We start from the raw sequence: 14,619 nt of genomic DNA on the forward strand, positions 1-14,619 counted from the left end.
CAGCGCCCCCGGGTGCCCGCGGGGCGCCCCTGCCACATCCCCGTCACTGGGAGCAGCGGCGAGTGGGAGACGGATTTTGGGCTGGCAGCTGGGTGGCCTCAGCGAAGGGGACATGATGGTGACACCGACACCACCGTGATGGCCGGAGGGGACCAACGGCGGCTGCCGGTTTTCAGCTCCCCAAAACCGCAGCGGGGCAGTGCCTCTCTGGCCTCTGCTGTCACCGGGTCACCGGTGACACCCCCAAGACCACCCCATGCATGGCACCCACCAGTGACCCGGTGAGTCTGGTTGTCCCCACCCCAGGGATGCAGCTGGGTGCTCAGCACCCCAACCCTGTGCTGCAAACGCCACCATGTCCCTTGCATCTGCAGGTCCCTGGCCACTGTGTGCCCCAGGGACACATCCCTGGTCACCAGGTGCCCCAAGGACATGTCCCCATTCACTGGGATCCCCTGGAACACACCTCCAGCCACTCGGCATCCCAGGGACACATCCCCAGTCACTGAGAGCCCCAGGGATGTGTCATCAGTCACCAGACACCCTAGAGATATGTCCCTGCTCCCTGAGGACCCCAAGGACATGTTCCTGGCCAGCAGGCACCCCAAGGATGTGTCAGCAGTCACCAGGCATCCCAGGGACGTGTCACCGGCCACCCAGCCCCCCAAGGACCCATCACCAGTCACCAGGCACCAGAGGGACACAATCTTGGCCACCAGGCACCCTGAGGACACCACCCTGGTCAGCAGGAGCCTGAGGGACATGTCCCCGGTCACCAGGCGCCCCAGGGATCCATCACCAGTGACCAAGCATCAGAGGGACATGTCTCCAACCAGCAGGCACCCAAGGGACACTTCTGCAGTCACCAGGCACCCCAAGGAGAAGTCCCCAGCCACTGGGCACCGCAGGGACAAGTTCCTGGCCACCAGGTACCACAAGGACATGTCTCTGGTCACCAGGCACCCCAGGGACCCATTACCGGTGACCAGGCACCCAAGGGACATGTTCCTGTCCAGCAGGTACCCTGAGGACTTGTCACCAGCCACCAGGCATCCCAAGGACACACTCCTAGCCACTGGGCACCCGAGGGACACATCCCCAGTCACCAGGCACCCTGAGAAGATGTCCCCAGTCCTCAGGCACAGCAGGTACAAGTTCTTGGGCACCAGGTACCCCAAGGACATATCCCCAGCCACCAGGCACCCCAGGGACACATCACCAGTGACCAGGCACCCAAGGGACACATTTCTGGCCACCAGATACCCAAAGGACATGTCACCAGTCACCAGGCATCCCAAGGACACATCCCCAGCCACCAGGCACCCCAGGGACACATCCCCACTCACCAGACACCCTGAGGAGACGTCTCCGGTCCCTGGTCACCACAAGGACACATTCTTGGGCAGCAGGTACCCCAAGGACATGTTACTGGCAGCCAGGCACCCTAGGGACCTATCACCGGTGACCAGGCACCCAAGGGACATGTTCCTGATCACCAGGTACCCAAAGGACGTATCACCAGCCATGAGGCATCCCAAGGACACATCCTCAGCCACCAGGCCCCCAAGGGACACATCCCCAGTCACCAGGCACCCTGAAGAGATGTCCCTAGTCACTGGTCACCAGAGAGACATGTTCTTGGGCAGCAGGTACCCCAAGGACATGTCCCTGGTCACCAGGCACCCCAAGGACATGTTCCTAGCCACCAGGCACCCCAGGGATGCATCACTGGTGACCAGGCACCCAAGGGACATGTTCCTGGCCACCAGGTACCCCAAGGACATGTCCCCGGCCACCAGGCACCCAAGGGACAGGTCCCCGGTCACTGGGCGCCTCTCGCCGGCATTCAGCGACGGAGTCCTCACGCCGCAGCGGGTGGCTGAGGACCTGGAGATGGACCAGGACACCACCCGCCCCAGGTACACCCCGTCCCCCTGGGAGACCACCATGGTGGCAGCATCCCCCAGTGCCAGCAGCATCCTTGCCGTGTCTCCCTGCAGCCCTCCAGCACCAGCCACGCCACGGTCCTTCTCACCACCACACACCTATGGCTACATCTATGGGCCACCAGCCTCCGAGCTGGGTGAGGAAGAGGAGGAGGAAGAGGAAGAAGAGCGGCCAGCAACAAGGGGCTCGCCAGGGGGTTCGCTACTGAACGGCTGGGGGTCTGTCTCGGAGGACAACTTCGCCAGCGCCCGCTGCAGCTTGGTGAGCTCCTGCGACGGCTCCTTCCTCCTGGATGCCAGCTTCGCCCGGGCGCTGGCCGTGGCCGTTGATGGCCTCTGCTTCAGCCTCGAGGACACTGATGGAGCCTATGGGGGTGAGTGAAGGGTCCCTGGAACCCCTCCTCTGACCCCAAGCATTGTCACCTTCTTGGGGAAGGTGGCCCCATCATGACACCATGGTGATGCCACTGTCCTGCCTTCTCCCCAGCAGGTCCCTCACCACCACCATCACCCTTGGAGGGGGTCTTCTTGCCCGTGGTCCCCATCCCCACCTGGGACTGGGGGACGGCACTGGAGGTCCCATGGAGAGTCGGGACAGAGGCGGCCACAGGCATCCCGCAGCACGGTGAGCAGTGCCCTGATGCTGGGGTGATGGGCACCGGGGATGGTGCAGGGTGTCACCCATTGTGGGGTGCTGGAAAATGTCCCCTTTTCTTTCCAGGTGGCCACAGGTCGGGGAGTGGCAGTCCCTGGGCCAGCGTGAGTGGCGAGCCGGGCACAGGAGGGACAGTGGCGTGGCAGTCCCCAGGGTGTAGGACACAGCAAGGCCAGAGTCCCCTCAGCTCAGCTAAAATCCAGCTTTATTAAGCAGTTCCCCAAAAAGGGGCTTTCTGCTAGCAATAGCCACCTGTGAAGGGTGGGTGGCACTGGGGTGGGCAGGTGTCCCTCCTTCCCCAGCATCCTTGTCCTCCCCAAGTGTCCTCATTCTCCCCCAAATCATCCCCCAACCATCCTCGTCCAGCCCAAGTACCATTGCCCAGCCCAAGTGTCCTCATCCTTCCCCAGTGTCCCCATCCTTATTCTCCCCAAGTGTCCCCATCCCTCCCCACGTGTCCCCATCCCTCCCCAGCATCCTCATCCCCCCAACCATCTTCATCCAAACCAAGCACCGTTGTTCATCCCAAGTGTCCTTGTCCTTCCTCAGGGTTATTGTGCCCCCTCAGGGTCATTGTCCCCCCACTGTCCTCATCCCTGCTGACTGTCCTTATCCTTGCTGATTGTCCGTGTCCTTCCTCAGCATCCTTGTCCCACCTCGACCATCCTCGGCCCTCCCAAGTGTCCTCATCCCTCCCAAGCCACGTTGTCCTTCCTGAATGTCCTTGTGCCCCCTCTGAGCATCCTTGTCCCTCCTGAGCATTCTCATCCCTCCCCAGCGTCCTTGTCACTGCCCAGGGTCCTCATCCCTTGTGACTGTCCTTGGCCTCCCCAAGCATCCTCATTGCTCCCAACTGTCCTTGTCCCCAGGGTCCTCATCCTTCCTGAGCATCCTCATCCCTTCCCAGCATCCTTGGCCCTCCCAGCTGTCCTTGTCCCCAGGGTCCTCATCCCTCCCTGAGCATCCTCCTCATCCCTCCCGGAGCATCCTTGCGTCTTCCAAGCATCCTTGTCCATCCTCCCAAGAGTCCTCGTCCCACCCCGATCATCCTTGTCCCCCCCCTCGCGCTGCCGCCCACCGTCCGCTGGCTCTGTGCAACCCTATTTACATGGTGCCACTCAGAAATTAAAGAGCATCCCCTCGGTCCCCCCCATGTCCCCATCCCCGTGTCCCCAACCCTGCCACCGTCTCGCCCTCCGCTTCATCGCTTCTCCTGCGATGGGCAGGGAAATGGGGGACCCGGGCGGCAACGATGGCCTGTCCCTTCACCACGGTCCCCCGGGGTCTGGCTGCGTCCCGAGCCATGGCCGCGGGAGCTGGTGGAGCCGCGGGATGAGATGCTGCCCGTTGTGGAGCAGCTGCCGGACACCTGCCCTCGGGGCAGGCAGGAGGGTTTGCCGTAGGGGACGACCTCATCTGAAATGGAGGGGACAAGGTTGGGGGTTGGCAGTGACACCCCCCCCCAATACCACAGCTCCGGCTTACCGCTGCGGGCTGGGCGATGGGTGACCTTGCGCTCGGCCCCACTTGGCTCCCGCTCCGGCAAGGGGACGGGGGTCTCGCCCGGTGGTGGCAGCGGTGGCGGTGGCAGGTCTGCAGCAGAGAGGGAGGAGAGGGCTGAGACCCCCTGACCCCTCCAAGCCCCCCACCATTTCCCCCCCCGCCTTGCTCACCTCCCTGCTGCTTTTCCCGGTGGTAGCGGCTGCATTTGGGCTTCAGGCGACTTTTCGGGGTCTCCCTGCAGGTTTTCCCTGGGGGTGATGGCAGCGTCAGGCCCCCCTCCCAGCCGGTGAGCCCCCCCATCCACCCAAAATGGCCCCCAGGGCTCACCTGTGCCACGGGGGCGGCGGGCTCGGGGCAGGTGGGCCTTGCTGGCATCTGGACTCGGTGGGGGACTGGGTGCCCGCGGGGGGGTGCTGGCGCCGTGGGGGGGTCTCCTGGCAAAGAGGGGGTGTGGGGTGAAGCCGGGGTGCGGGGACCAGGGTAGGGGGCTCGGTGGCCACCATGGTGCTGGCACAATCCCTGGTGCCATGCCGTGCTGGAGCAGGGGAAAGCCGTGTGGTGATGGCACAGCTGGGGGGCAATGGCATGGGTGGGCTGAAGCATCACAGCTGGATTGCAGCTGCATGGCTGGGCTTGCAAAGGGCAGCTGGGTGAGTCCAGCAGCACAGCTGGGTGGGAGAACCACAGCTGGATGGCAGGGCTACATCTGGATCACAGCTGCACGGCAGGATTGCAATGGCACGGCTGGCTGACGGTGGCACAGCTGGAACACAGTGGGATAACAGCTGCTCAGCTGGAATGCAACCGCACAGCTGGGTTGCAACCTCGCAGCTGGATGGCAATCGCACAGCTGGATGGCAACTGCACAGCTGGATCGCACCTGCAGAGCTGGATCGCAGCACTGTTGGATTGCAACCGCACAGCTGGGTTGCAATGGTACAGCTGGCCCCTGATGCCACAGCTGGATTGCAATGGCATGCCAGCATTGCAATGGCACAGCTGGATTGCGATGGCACTGCTGGATCATGGCAGAGGCAGCCATGACAGCACAGCTGGACGGCAACTTCCCAGCCAGCTCGTGATGGTGCAACTGCATCGCGATGGCACAGCTGGATTGTTATGCCACAGCCAGCCCACAGCGTCATGGATGGATCATATGACAGCATGGCCGGAGCACAACCGGACAGCGGGGACAGATGGTGACAACACAGATGGATCACGAAGGGACATCTGCACCATGGCGGGACATCCAGACCCCAGTGGGACATCCAGACCCCGATGGCATGCCGGACCATGATGGCACAGTACGGCTGGATCATGACAACAAAGCTGGATCGTGATGGGACATCTGGACCCCAACGGGACATCTGGACCCCAATGGCACAGCTGGACCATGATGGCACGGCAGGGCCAGATGGTGACAGCACAGCTGGATAACGATGGGACACCCAGACCATGGTGGGACATCCAGACCCCAATGGGACATCCAGATCCCAATGGCATGGCCGGACCAAGCAAGGCCCATCTCCTACCGGGGCAGGCGGGGGCTATCAAAGTCACGGAGCCGGGGGATGTCCTCAGTGGCATGGGGCGATGGTGTCAGTGTGGCGGTGGACCGGCAGCCAGAGGAGGCAGCAGGCGAGGATGCACCGGTGGCACAGGGGACATCCTCACCGGGATACCACTCCTCCCTCCCCAACCTGCAGGGTGGGGGCCACAGGGTGGGTGCTGGGGCCAGCACACCCCAGCCCCCCCAACCCCCCACACTCACCCTCTGGCCGCCTCTTCCTCTTCATCCTCCTCTTCCTCCTCCTCCTCCTCCTGGGCACACTGGCTGAGCTCGCTGGCCGAGGGTGGTGGGGGCAGCAGCTCCGTCCAGCTCACCGCCGGCGGTTTTACCGCTTGCCCCAACTTCTTCCCTTTCGTCCCTGTGGCAAGGAAGGATGCCAGGGAGGGGTCTGTGGGGAGGGGACCGTGCCATCAACACCCATATGTGTCCCCAACCCATCCCACCGCCCTACCATGCTCGTCTCGGCCACGGGATGCCTGGGGGGCATCCATCAGCTGGGGACCCCCCCCGGTGTAGGGGGTCCCGTGCTGTGAGAATGGACGGGGGAAGGTGCAGAGCTCCTCGCCGCCCGCCTCGATGGTGCTGTAAACTGGCCCCTCTCCAGACCCCGCTCCAAATTGCTCCGTCTGGGCAATGTAACGGGTGATGCCGGCATCTGCAGAAGGCAATCGGCACCGTCAGCATTGACCATGACCTCCCTCCCCAGTCCAAGCCACCCATCCCCACGATGACCACTCACCATTGTAGTATCTCTCGGTGGTGGTCCCCAAGCAGCCGGCGGCACCGGCTGCACCACCACCGCGCCATGCGTCTGCCAGCCACGGGTAACCACCACCAACGGCTGCCCTGCAAGGAGATGGGGTAAAGGGATGCCGGTAGTTGGCACTGGGGGTCCCGGGGAGAGGAGGGGTGGATATTGGGGCATTACCTGGGGCTGCTGCGTGCCGGAGCTGGGAAGGCGACTGCGGAAAGAGGTGGGGGTGAGGGCGGCGAGGGGCCGCAACGGGTCCCCGCGGCACCTGTAGGCTTACCGGTGGGCGTATAGGCGAAGGATGCTGTAAAGAGAGAGGCGGTGGGTGGCTGGTGGGGTGATAGGTGCCGGGGTTGGGGGGGGGATCCCAACACTAGCACCTTTTCCCGTACCAGTGAAGTGGCTGAGCTCCTTCTTCCTCCGGCGGCGGCCATAGAGCCAAGCGGCGAAGGCAGCGAGGATGACCCAGCAAGCGCCGCCAACGCCAGCGATGAAGGCCGGCTGCCTGGCCACCTCAGCCAAACGCTCGGCCACGCTGCTCCTGCCCACTGGCCCCACATCCCGCTCCGCCGGGGGGGCTGCAAACAACGTGGGGAAGGGGGACACACCGGCAGGGGTGCCGACGAGCCGTCCCCAGCACTGGGGTGACCCCCGCCACCCCCCCACCAATGGGTGCGGCGGCGGCGACGAGAGACTCACCGATGCGGATGGGGACAGGGGCGCTGCGGGCGCCCACGCCAGCGCCGGTGGCGGCAGCGACTTCAGCACGGTAAGGGACGCCGGGGACCAGCCCCCGCAGCACCGTCGCCAGCACTGTCCCCTCCACGCTCTGGTTGATGTGGAAGCGGCTCTCGTTGCCCAAGCACCAAATCTGGGGGCAGGGGGACATCATGACATAATGTCATGGAGGGACAGAGGGAACCTGCCGCGTCCCCGCCAGCGGTCTGACCTTACCCGGTAATCACGGATGACGCCGTTCTGCTCAGCCGCCGGCGGCGGCTGCCACGAGATGCGGACACTGGTGCCATTACCAGCCACGCTGACAGCTCGTGGAGGGGCACTGGGGGCTGTTGGAGGGGGGGACACAGGGGGGGTGTCACCTCCTGGGGGTCCCCAGGGACCCTCGCCATCCCCCACATCCCCGCACTCACCCGCCTCAGGGGTGCGCAGGGCGCGCACAGCGCTGTCGGGGCCGTGGAGATGATGGAAGTAGGGTTGGACCTTGACCTCGTAGTCCTGGCCTCGGCGCAGCTCAGTGAGCAAGGCCCCCCGTTCCCCCGGTGCCCGCACCACCTGCGCCTCCTCCCAGCGCCCACCGTGCTGCCGGTACAGCACCCGGTAGCCCTGAACGAACGGTGTTTGGTGCTCCACCTGGGGACCCGAGGGGAGGGTGGGGTGAGGCGGGGGGATACTTGGCACTGGGACCCCTGTACTGGCGGTGTGGCGCAGCACTCACGGTCCAGGAGAGGCGGACAGCACCCGGTGGCAGCACCACGGGTTCCTGTAGGTGCACGGCCACTTGTGCCAGCTCCCGCTGCACCTGCTGGGGGTCCAGCCCTTGCTGCGTGGGGCTGGTGTCTGCCAAAAAAATGAGAGGGTGGACAGACCATGGACACCTCCAGTGGTGTCAGCAAGTGGGGATGCCATGGTGACACCACATTCCCATGGTGGGTCCGTGGGAACCTCCACTGGCGTCATTAGGTGGGGATGCACTCAAAGGTTTTGGGTGCACGGGCACCTCCATCAGCATCACCAAGCGAGGATGTACCCAAGGGTGGTAGGCGCGTGGGCGCTCCCATTGGCATCACCAAGTGGAGATGCACTCAAGAGTGGTGGGTTCACGGGCACTCCCATTGGCGTCTCCAAGTGGAGACGCACCCAAGGGCGGTGGGCGCGTGGGTACCTCCATCAACATCACCAAGCAGAGTTGGACCCCAGGGTGGTGAGTTCACAGACACCTCTGCCAGTGTCACTGCTGGGTCTCACCTTGGGTGCGCACAGGCTCCGAGATGCCGCTGGGGTCACTGAGCCCGTAGGCGTTGACCGCCCGCACCAAGAAGAGGTAGACGGTGTCGGGGACGAGGCCGCTCACCGTGTGGGTCTCACTCTCCACGTCGGCTGCCACCGTCTGCCATGGGCCACCCGCCGCCTGGCTGCCAGGGTACAGGGGTGACCCATGGTGGGGTGGCACCGGGCCACCGCATCACCCCTGCACCCAGAGAGGACGCTTGTGTGATACCTGAAAGCCTCCACTATGTAGGAGGTGATGCCGGCAGCACCGCTGTCCTCATTCCCTTTCCAGCTCAGGGTGACGCTGCTTTTGGTGATGTTGGTGACCACAGGGGTGGAGGGTGGCCCAGGGAGGACACCGGGCTCGGGGGAAGGCAGGGAGAGGTCGGATTCGTCACCTGCAGGGAGATGCGTGGAGATCTGGGGTGGCTTTGTCCCCAGTGCCACGGTGTCCCCAGCGCAGTGACGTCCCCGTGACCCACCTCGCACCTCCAGGGAGCCGCCCCAGCGGGTCTCGCCCGCCGGGCTGGTGGCCACGCACTCGTAGTGCCCGGAGTCCGTCACCTGCGAGGGGAAGAGCTCCTGCCCCATCACCCCTCGCACCCGCCACCCCTCGCACCCGCCTCCTTTGCACCCACTGACCCTCGTAACCATCACCCCTCGCGCCCACCACCCTTTATGCCCACCGCCCCTCGCATCCACAACCCTGGGCGCACATCGCCCTTTGCACCCACCACCCGGAGCTCCCGTCCCCATGAGCACCCACAACCCTGAGCACCCACCATCCTGAGCACCCGTCTCCCTTTGGTCCCACCACCCTTTTCAACCACCACCCTGAGCACCCACTGTCCCCCTTCCCCACACCTGGAGCCCCTCCCGTCCCTGCAGTGCCACCCCATGGGTGCCCCCCCCGGGAGTGGGTGCCCTGAGCCCCCGCTCCGGACCGGCTCACCCGGAGGCTGGTGATCTGCAGGGTGCCGTTCTCCAGCAGGCTGGCGCGGGGCTGGGCACCTACCAGGGTGCTCCCATCCTTCAGCCACCCCACGCTGGCCGGGGGGTCACTGCCCCCCACCCAGCAAGGCAACCGCGCCGTGGCCCCCACCGGCAGCACCGTCCGGTTGGCGGGACCCCGGCGGATCACCGGCGGTCGCTGCTCAGCCAGCGCTACGGTGGAGAGGGGTGGGGGGAAAACCGGGAATTCCTCGGTGCTGGGATGGGTGCCGCTGGTGCACCAAATGCACCCGTTGCCTGCCGGCCTGGGACTTACCCTCTTCCACCTCCAACCGCGCCTTGGCCAGCACGCTGCCGGCCACGCTGATGGCCTGGCACAGGTAATAACCGGCGTCGGTGGGCTGCACGTTGGCGATGGTGATGGCGCCGCTGGGGCTCACCGAAAAGCGGCTGGTGGGCTGCAGGGGCTGGCCGGGGAACAGCAGGGTCTGGGGGGGGGGAGGGAAGGGTGAGGAGGGCGGCTGAGTGGGGGAGGGCGGTGGAGGGGATGGGGAGAGGATGGGATGGGATGGGATGGGATTGGGATTGGGATTGGGATTGGGACTGGGATTGGAATGGGGATGAGGATGGGATGGGGATTGGGATGGGGACAGGGATGGGATGGGGATGGGAGGGGATGGGGTGGGATGAGGATATGGGATGGGGATGAGATGAGGATACAGGATGCGGTGGGATGGGATGGGATGGAGATGGGGACAGGGATGGGGATGGATGGGGACAGGGCTGGGGACAGACCTGGCTACCCTCCTTCTGCCAAAACACGGCGGGCGGCGGGTTGCCCTTGCTCTGGCACTGGAAGGTCACGCTCTGGCCGGGGGTGACAGTCTGGTCGCGGGGGCCAGTGACGAGCTGGGGGGGCACTGCCACAGCGCGGGGAAAGAAAAGGGCTTGCCCGGCCGCTTTGCCAGCACCCACGGGTGCTCCCTCAGGGACCCCCCCTTACCGTGCACGGTGAGGGTGCCCGACGCCTCCGACCTGCCCACACTGTTGTCGGCCACGCAGGTGTAGGTGCCCTCGTCCTCCGCCCGCAGCCGGCTGATCCGCAGGGTGTTGTCGGGCAACACCTCCCACCTGGAGCGGGGGCGGGGGGAACGCCACGAGGCCGCGGCACCGACAGGGTGCCGGGGTGCCACGAGGGCACGGGGTGCCGTGGGGATGTGGGATGCGATAGGGGTATGGGATGTGATGGGGATGTGGGATGTGATGGGGATGCAGGATTCCATGAGGATATGGGATGTGATGGGGATTTGGGATGCGACGGGGATGTGGGTGCTCTGGGGATGTGGGATGCGATGGAAATGGGGGATATAGTGGGGATGCGGGATTCGTTGGGGATACAGGATGCGATGGGGAGGCAGGATGAGATGGGGACTTGGGATGTGTTGGTGTGGGGGTATGATGAGGATGTGGGGTGCAAGGAAAATGGGAAATGCAATGGGGATATGGGATGTGACGAGGATGCGGGATACAGTTAAGATGCAAGATGAGATGCGGATAGAGGATGCAATGAGGATTCGGGATGTGATGGGGCTGCGAGGTGCAATGTAGATGGGGGGGTGCGATGGAGACATGTGACGTGCGATGGGGACGCAGGATGCGATGAGGACGTGGGATGCGATGGGGATGAGGCTGCAGGACACAACAGGGATATGGGATGCCATGGGGATACTCGACGCCATGGAGATGCGGGCTGCGACGGAGATGCAAGACGCTCCGAGCGCACCAGGCTGCCACCCGGCTGCACCCCGGACACCCCCACCCCAGCCCTGGCACCCGCCACCCATGCCAGCCCCCTTGCCCACCGCTTACCTTCCCGGAGGCATCTTGCCCTCCTCCTTGCGCCAGCGAGCCGCGGGCTGGGGGTCCCCCACCACCTCGCAGGGAAACTCCACCGTCCCCTCCACCAGCACCGCTTTGTTGAGGGGCCTCTTGCCGAACGCTGGGCGCTCTGCAGGGGCGGCCGTCAGTCCTGCCGGGACGGCACCCGCCCCCGACGCCCCAAAAATGACATCCCCATCCCCACGCACCGAAGACCACTAGCTCGGCCGGCTCGCTGTCCCTCTCCCCCACCACGTTGGCGGCCACGCAGACGTAGACGCCGGCATCGCTCTTACGGGTGCTGGCCAGCATCAGCTTCCCACCGCGGATCTGCCAAGGCAGCCCGGTTCAACCAGAGCGGGGGGGCTCAGCCCTCCCGCCCCCCAGGTTTTGGGGGGCACCCCCCCCCATATCCCTCACCGTCAAGCGCTCGTCCTCGTCGCTGAGGCGAACGCCGTTCTTCTTCCAGGAGACGCTGGGTTCGGGGTGGCCGCGGGGGGGGACACACTCCAGGACGGCCGGTTCGCCCGCCGCCACCACCACGTCCCCGGGGGGCTGCCGGAAATCATCCCGCAGCACTGGTGGGGGGCGGGGGGGTGTCATGACATCAGCCCTGCCTCAGTTTCCCCATCCCTGCACCCCTAATGCTGGGGACCCCCCCTCCTCCCAGCACGGAGATACCAAAGCTGAGCGATGCTGCAGTTCACGTCGGCAGGACCTGGATCCGACCGTTGATGCGGGGTGTAACACTGGCCCCCCCCCAGATCTAGCCCTGTCCCCCCCCAGAATAATCCCTGGTGATTGAGCTAAACTCACAGCCGGCTCTAAGCCCGGTCTGGATTTAACTCCGGCATCATCCCGGCCCTCGGTTTGAGCCTCAGCGGGTGGCACCCCCGAGGGCCGAAGCTTGGGGTGGCACCGGCGATGTTCTTGTCATTGGTTTTAGTGTATCGGCACTTATTTTAATTTATTTGCAATTATTTGAATTTATTTTCAAATACTTCCAGTGCTTTTCCCTTCTTTTCAATGATTTTTGTTTCTTTTTGATTTTAATTTCTTTTTGATTATTTTCCTTTGTTTTCACTTCTTTTCCCTTCTTTTTGTTTCTTTTCTATTATTTTCACTTATTTTCAATTATTTTAACTTTTCACTTCTTTTTTTCACTTATTTTTCTTTTATTTTCCCTTCTTTTCATTTCTTTCCCTTATTTTCAATTATTTTAACTTCTTTTCATTTGTTTTCCTTTACTGTTACTTCTTTTCTTTTACTTTTACTTATTTTCATTTATTTTTACATATTTTTCTTTCTTTTCTCTTATTTTCACTGACTTTCATTTCTTTTACCTATTTTCATTTCTTTTCCCCTATTTTCAATTATTTTAATTTCTTTTCCTTTCTTTTTCCTTCTTTTTGCTCAGCAGCGCCAGGCCTGAGGATTTTGCAGCCCCTCATCCCCTGAGCTGCCGCACCGGGCTGGGCTCTGTGGTGAAACCAGGACCCCCCCAACCTTCCCCAAGCCCTCCCTGCTGTCCCCCCGTGTCCCCCCCAGGCGACTCACCAGCCACCTCCAAGGATGCATTCCTGCTGGTGGCCTCCCCCAGGTAATTTCTGGCCACGCAGACATAGACCCCCTCGTCGGGCTTCCCCCGCCGGCCATGGAGGATGCGGAGGAAGAAGAGGGACCCCCCCGGCAGGAGGGTGCGGTGGGAGCGGGGGTCCTCCCGGTCCGTCTCCACCCGCTCCCCATCTTTGTACCACTCCACCGCCGGGGATGGGCGCCCTTCGGCTTTGCAGCTCAAGGTGGCCGGTTCCCCCTTGGAGACCAGGAGATCCGTGGGGTGCTCCACGATACGGGGTGCCATGTCCTCCAGCTGAGGGTGGGACCCTGTTTAGAAAATAGGGGGGGGTGGTCCCCGTGACTTCCCCCAGGGAGGCGGGGCAGGGGGTTTTGCAGGGCTGAGCAACCCCCGTCGGGTTTCACGGAGCTTTCCTGGCACCATCACCTGCTTTGCTTAGTGAGCAGGAGGTGAGATGAATTGTGGTCAGGCCTCAGCCCAGTGTCTCCCCCACCACCCAACCAGGAGGTGAGATGACCAGGCGGTGAGATGAAGTGTGGCCAGGTCTCAGCCCAGTGTATTCCCCCCACCCCAGGGTGGGTGCTGGTGTGGTGGGGAGCAGGACCGGGAGGGTGTCAGACCTCGGACACACCGGGGGACGAGGACAGGGGGACAAAGCAGCTCTGCTCCCAGTAATGCCCCTTTTCCACCCAGTTTCCAACTGGGCATCCCTGCGGAAATGGGGTTGGGGCTAAATTCTCCCCAAAAGGGGATTTTTTCCCCTGGTTGCAAATGATGATTTTCTACAGCAGAGCTGGTAACTCCAGACTGGAGAAACCGCTTTATTTTAAGTTAAAAAAACCCAACCATATTGGGTCTGTGGGGCTGTTCCAGGAAAATCCCCACCCTTAGGGCATGGGAATTAATGAATGCTCATTAATGTTGGGATAATTAATGCTCATTAACGCTGGGGTCTAACTGGCTGGGTCTGGCTGGCATGGCCCACCCGTGTCCCCAAGTGCCACCCACGGCTGGCACTGCACTTCAGGCTGTGCTCACTGAGTGTCACTGCTGTCCCAGAGACGGGCTGCACGCCCACGCAAGTGCACACCCAGACACACACACAGATTGCACACGCATGTGTGTGTGTGCACAAACATGCACATGCATGAACGCACGTGCAGCCAGGCACGGGCACGGATGCATGCATCAGCTACGCCTTTGCGCACAAACGTGTGCTTACAGACACGTGCACACGGCAGGTGCACACACTCGTGTGTGCACGCACATGCTTACGTGCATGTGCAGATGCATGCACGCGTGCGTTCACACAGGGGTGTGCATGCACTTACGCAGCAGCATGCACACGTGTGTGCATTCGTGGAGGGGTGTGCATGTACACACACACAGAGGTACACGCACACACATGGGTATTCGCACAGGGGTGTGGGTGCGGACACAGACGTGCATTTGCACACGCGCATTTGCACATGCACGCAGGGTGCGCATCCATGCATGTTCACACACGTGTTCCGATGAGGCGCACAAGCCTGCACTTACCCTCGTCCCTGCGTATCTGCACACGCATGCACACACACGCCTGCAGCTCCACACATGCACGCCGCACTCATGTTTGTCCCCCCCCATTTGCACACGCGTGTACACGTGTTCCTGTCCCAGCTCCCGAGTGTTGCAGGGAGGGGTGGGCTGTGATTTGGGGCGCCCCAAGCAGCTGGGATGCGTTGCCATGGGGACGGGATGCAGCTGCCATGGGGACGGGGGGGGGGGGGGGCTGTGGGG

The 14,619-nt window shown here is 63.0% G+C and overlaps 2 protein-coding genes across 2 annotated transcripts in view; one reads left to right on the top strand and one right to left on the bottom strand.

Annotated features, from left to right (window-relative positions):
• ROBO4 (roundabout, axon guidance receptor, homolog 4 (Drosophila)) overlaps window positions 1-3,223 on the top strand; it is a 7,044-nt gene extending 3,821 nt beyond the window's left edge. Inside the window, exons 11-14 of the mRNA XM_010581471.1 lie at window positions 375-2,320; window positions 2,437-2,571; window positions 2,668-2,705; window positions 3,170-3,223. Coding sequence (XP_010579773.1) covers window positions 375-2,320; window positions 2,437-2,571; window positions 2,668-2,705; window positions 3,170-3,223 — 2,173 coding nt within the window. The remainder of the gene's footprint in view (window positions 1-374; window positions 2,321-2,436; window positions 2,572-2,667; window positions 2,706-3,169) is intronic.
• Window positions 3,224-3,802: 579 nt separating this feature from the next.
• On the bottom strand, window positions 3,803-13,125 carry ROBO3 (roundabout, axon guidance receptor, homolog 3 (Drosophila)). Its single transcript, XM_010581472.1, has 26 exons — window positions 12,822-13,125; window positions 11,685-11,842; window positions 11,474-11,594; window positions 11,256-11,394; window positions 10,390-10,517; window positions 10,182-10,306; window positions 9,703-9,874; window positions 9,388-9,599; window positions 8,918-8,999; window positions 8,665-8,833; window positions 8,412-8,578; window positions 7,882-8,003; window positions 7,577-7,796; window positions 7,380-7,492; window positions 7,125-7,296; window positions 6,818-7,003; window positions 6,706-6,729; window positions 6,603-6,636; window positions 6,414-6,520; window positions 6,126-6,329; window positions 5,876-6,032; window positions 5,637-5,804; window positions 4,432-4,538; window positions 4,275-4,352; window positions 4,087-4,194; window positions 3,803-4,017 (listed from the first exon to the last, which is right to left on the bottom strand). The coding sequence occupies exons 1-26, from the start codon at window positions 13,123-13,125 to the stop codon at window positions 3,803-3,805; spliced, it is 3,792 nt and encodes a 1,263-aa protein (XP_010579774.1).
• Between the last annotated feature and the right edge of the window lie 1,494 nt (window positions 13,126-14,619).

Source organism: Haliaeetus leucocephalus, unplaced genomic scaffold (assembly GCF_000737465.1).
Source record: "Haliaeetus leucocephalus isolate CR32 unplaced genomic scaffold, Haliaeetus_leucocephalus-4.0 Scaffold773, whole genome shotgun sequence".
In the NCBI taxonomy this organism is placed as follows: Eukaryota; Metazoa; Chordata; class Aves; order Accipitriformes; family Accipitridae; genus Haliaeetus; species Haliaeetus leucocephalus.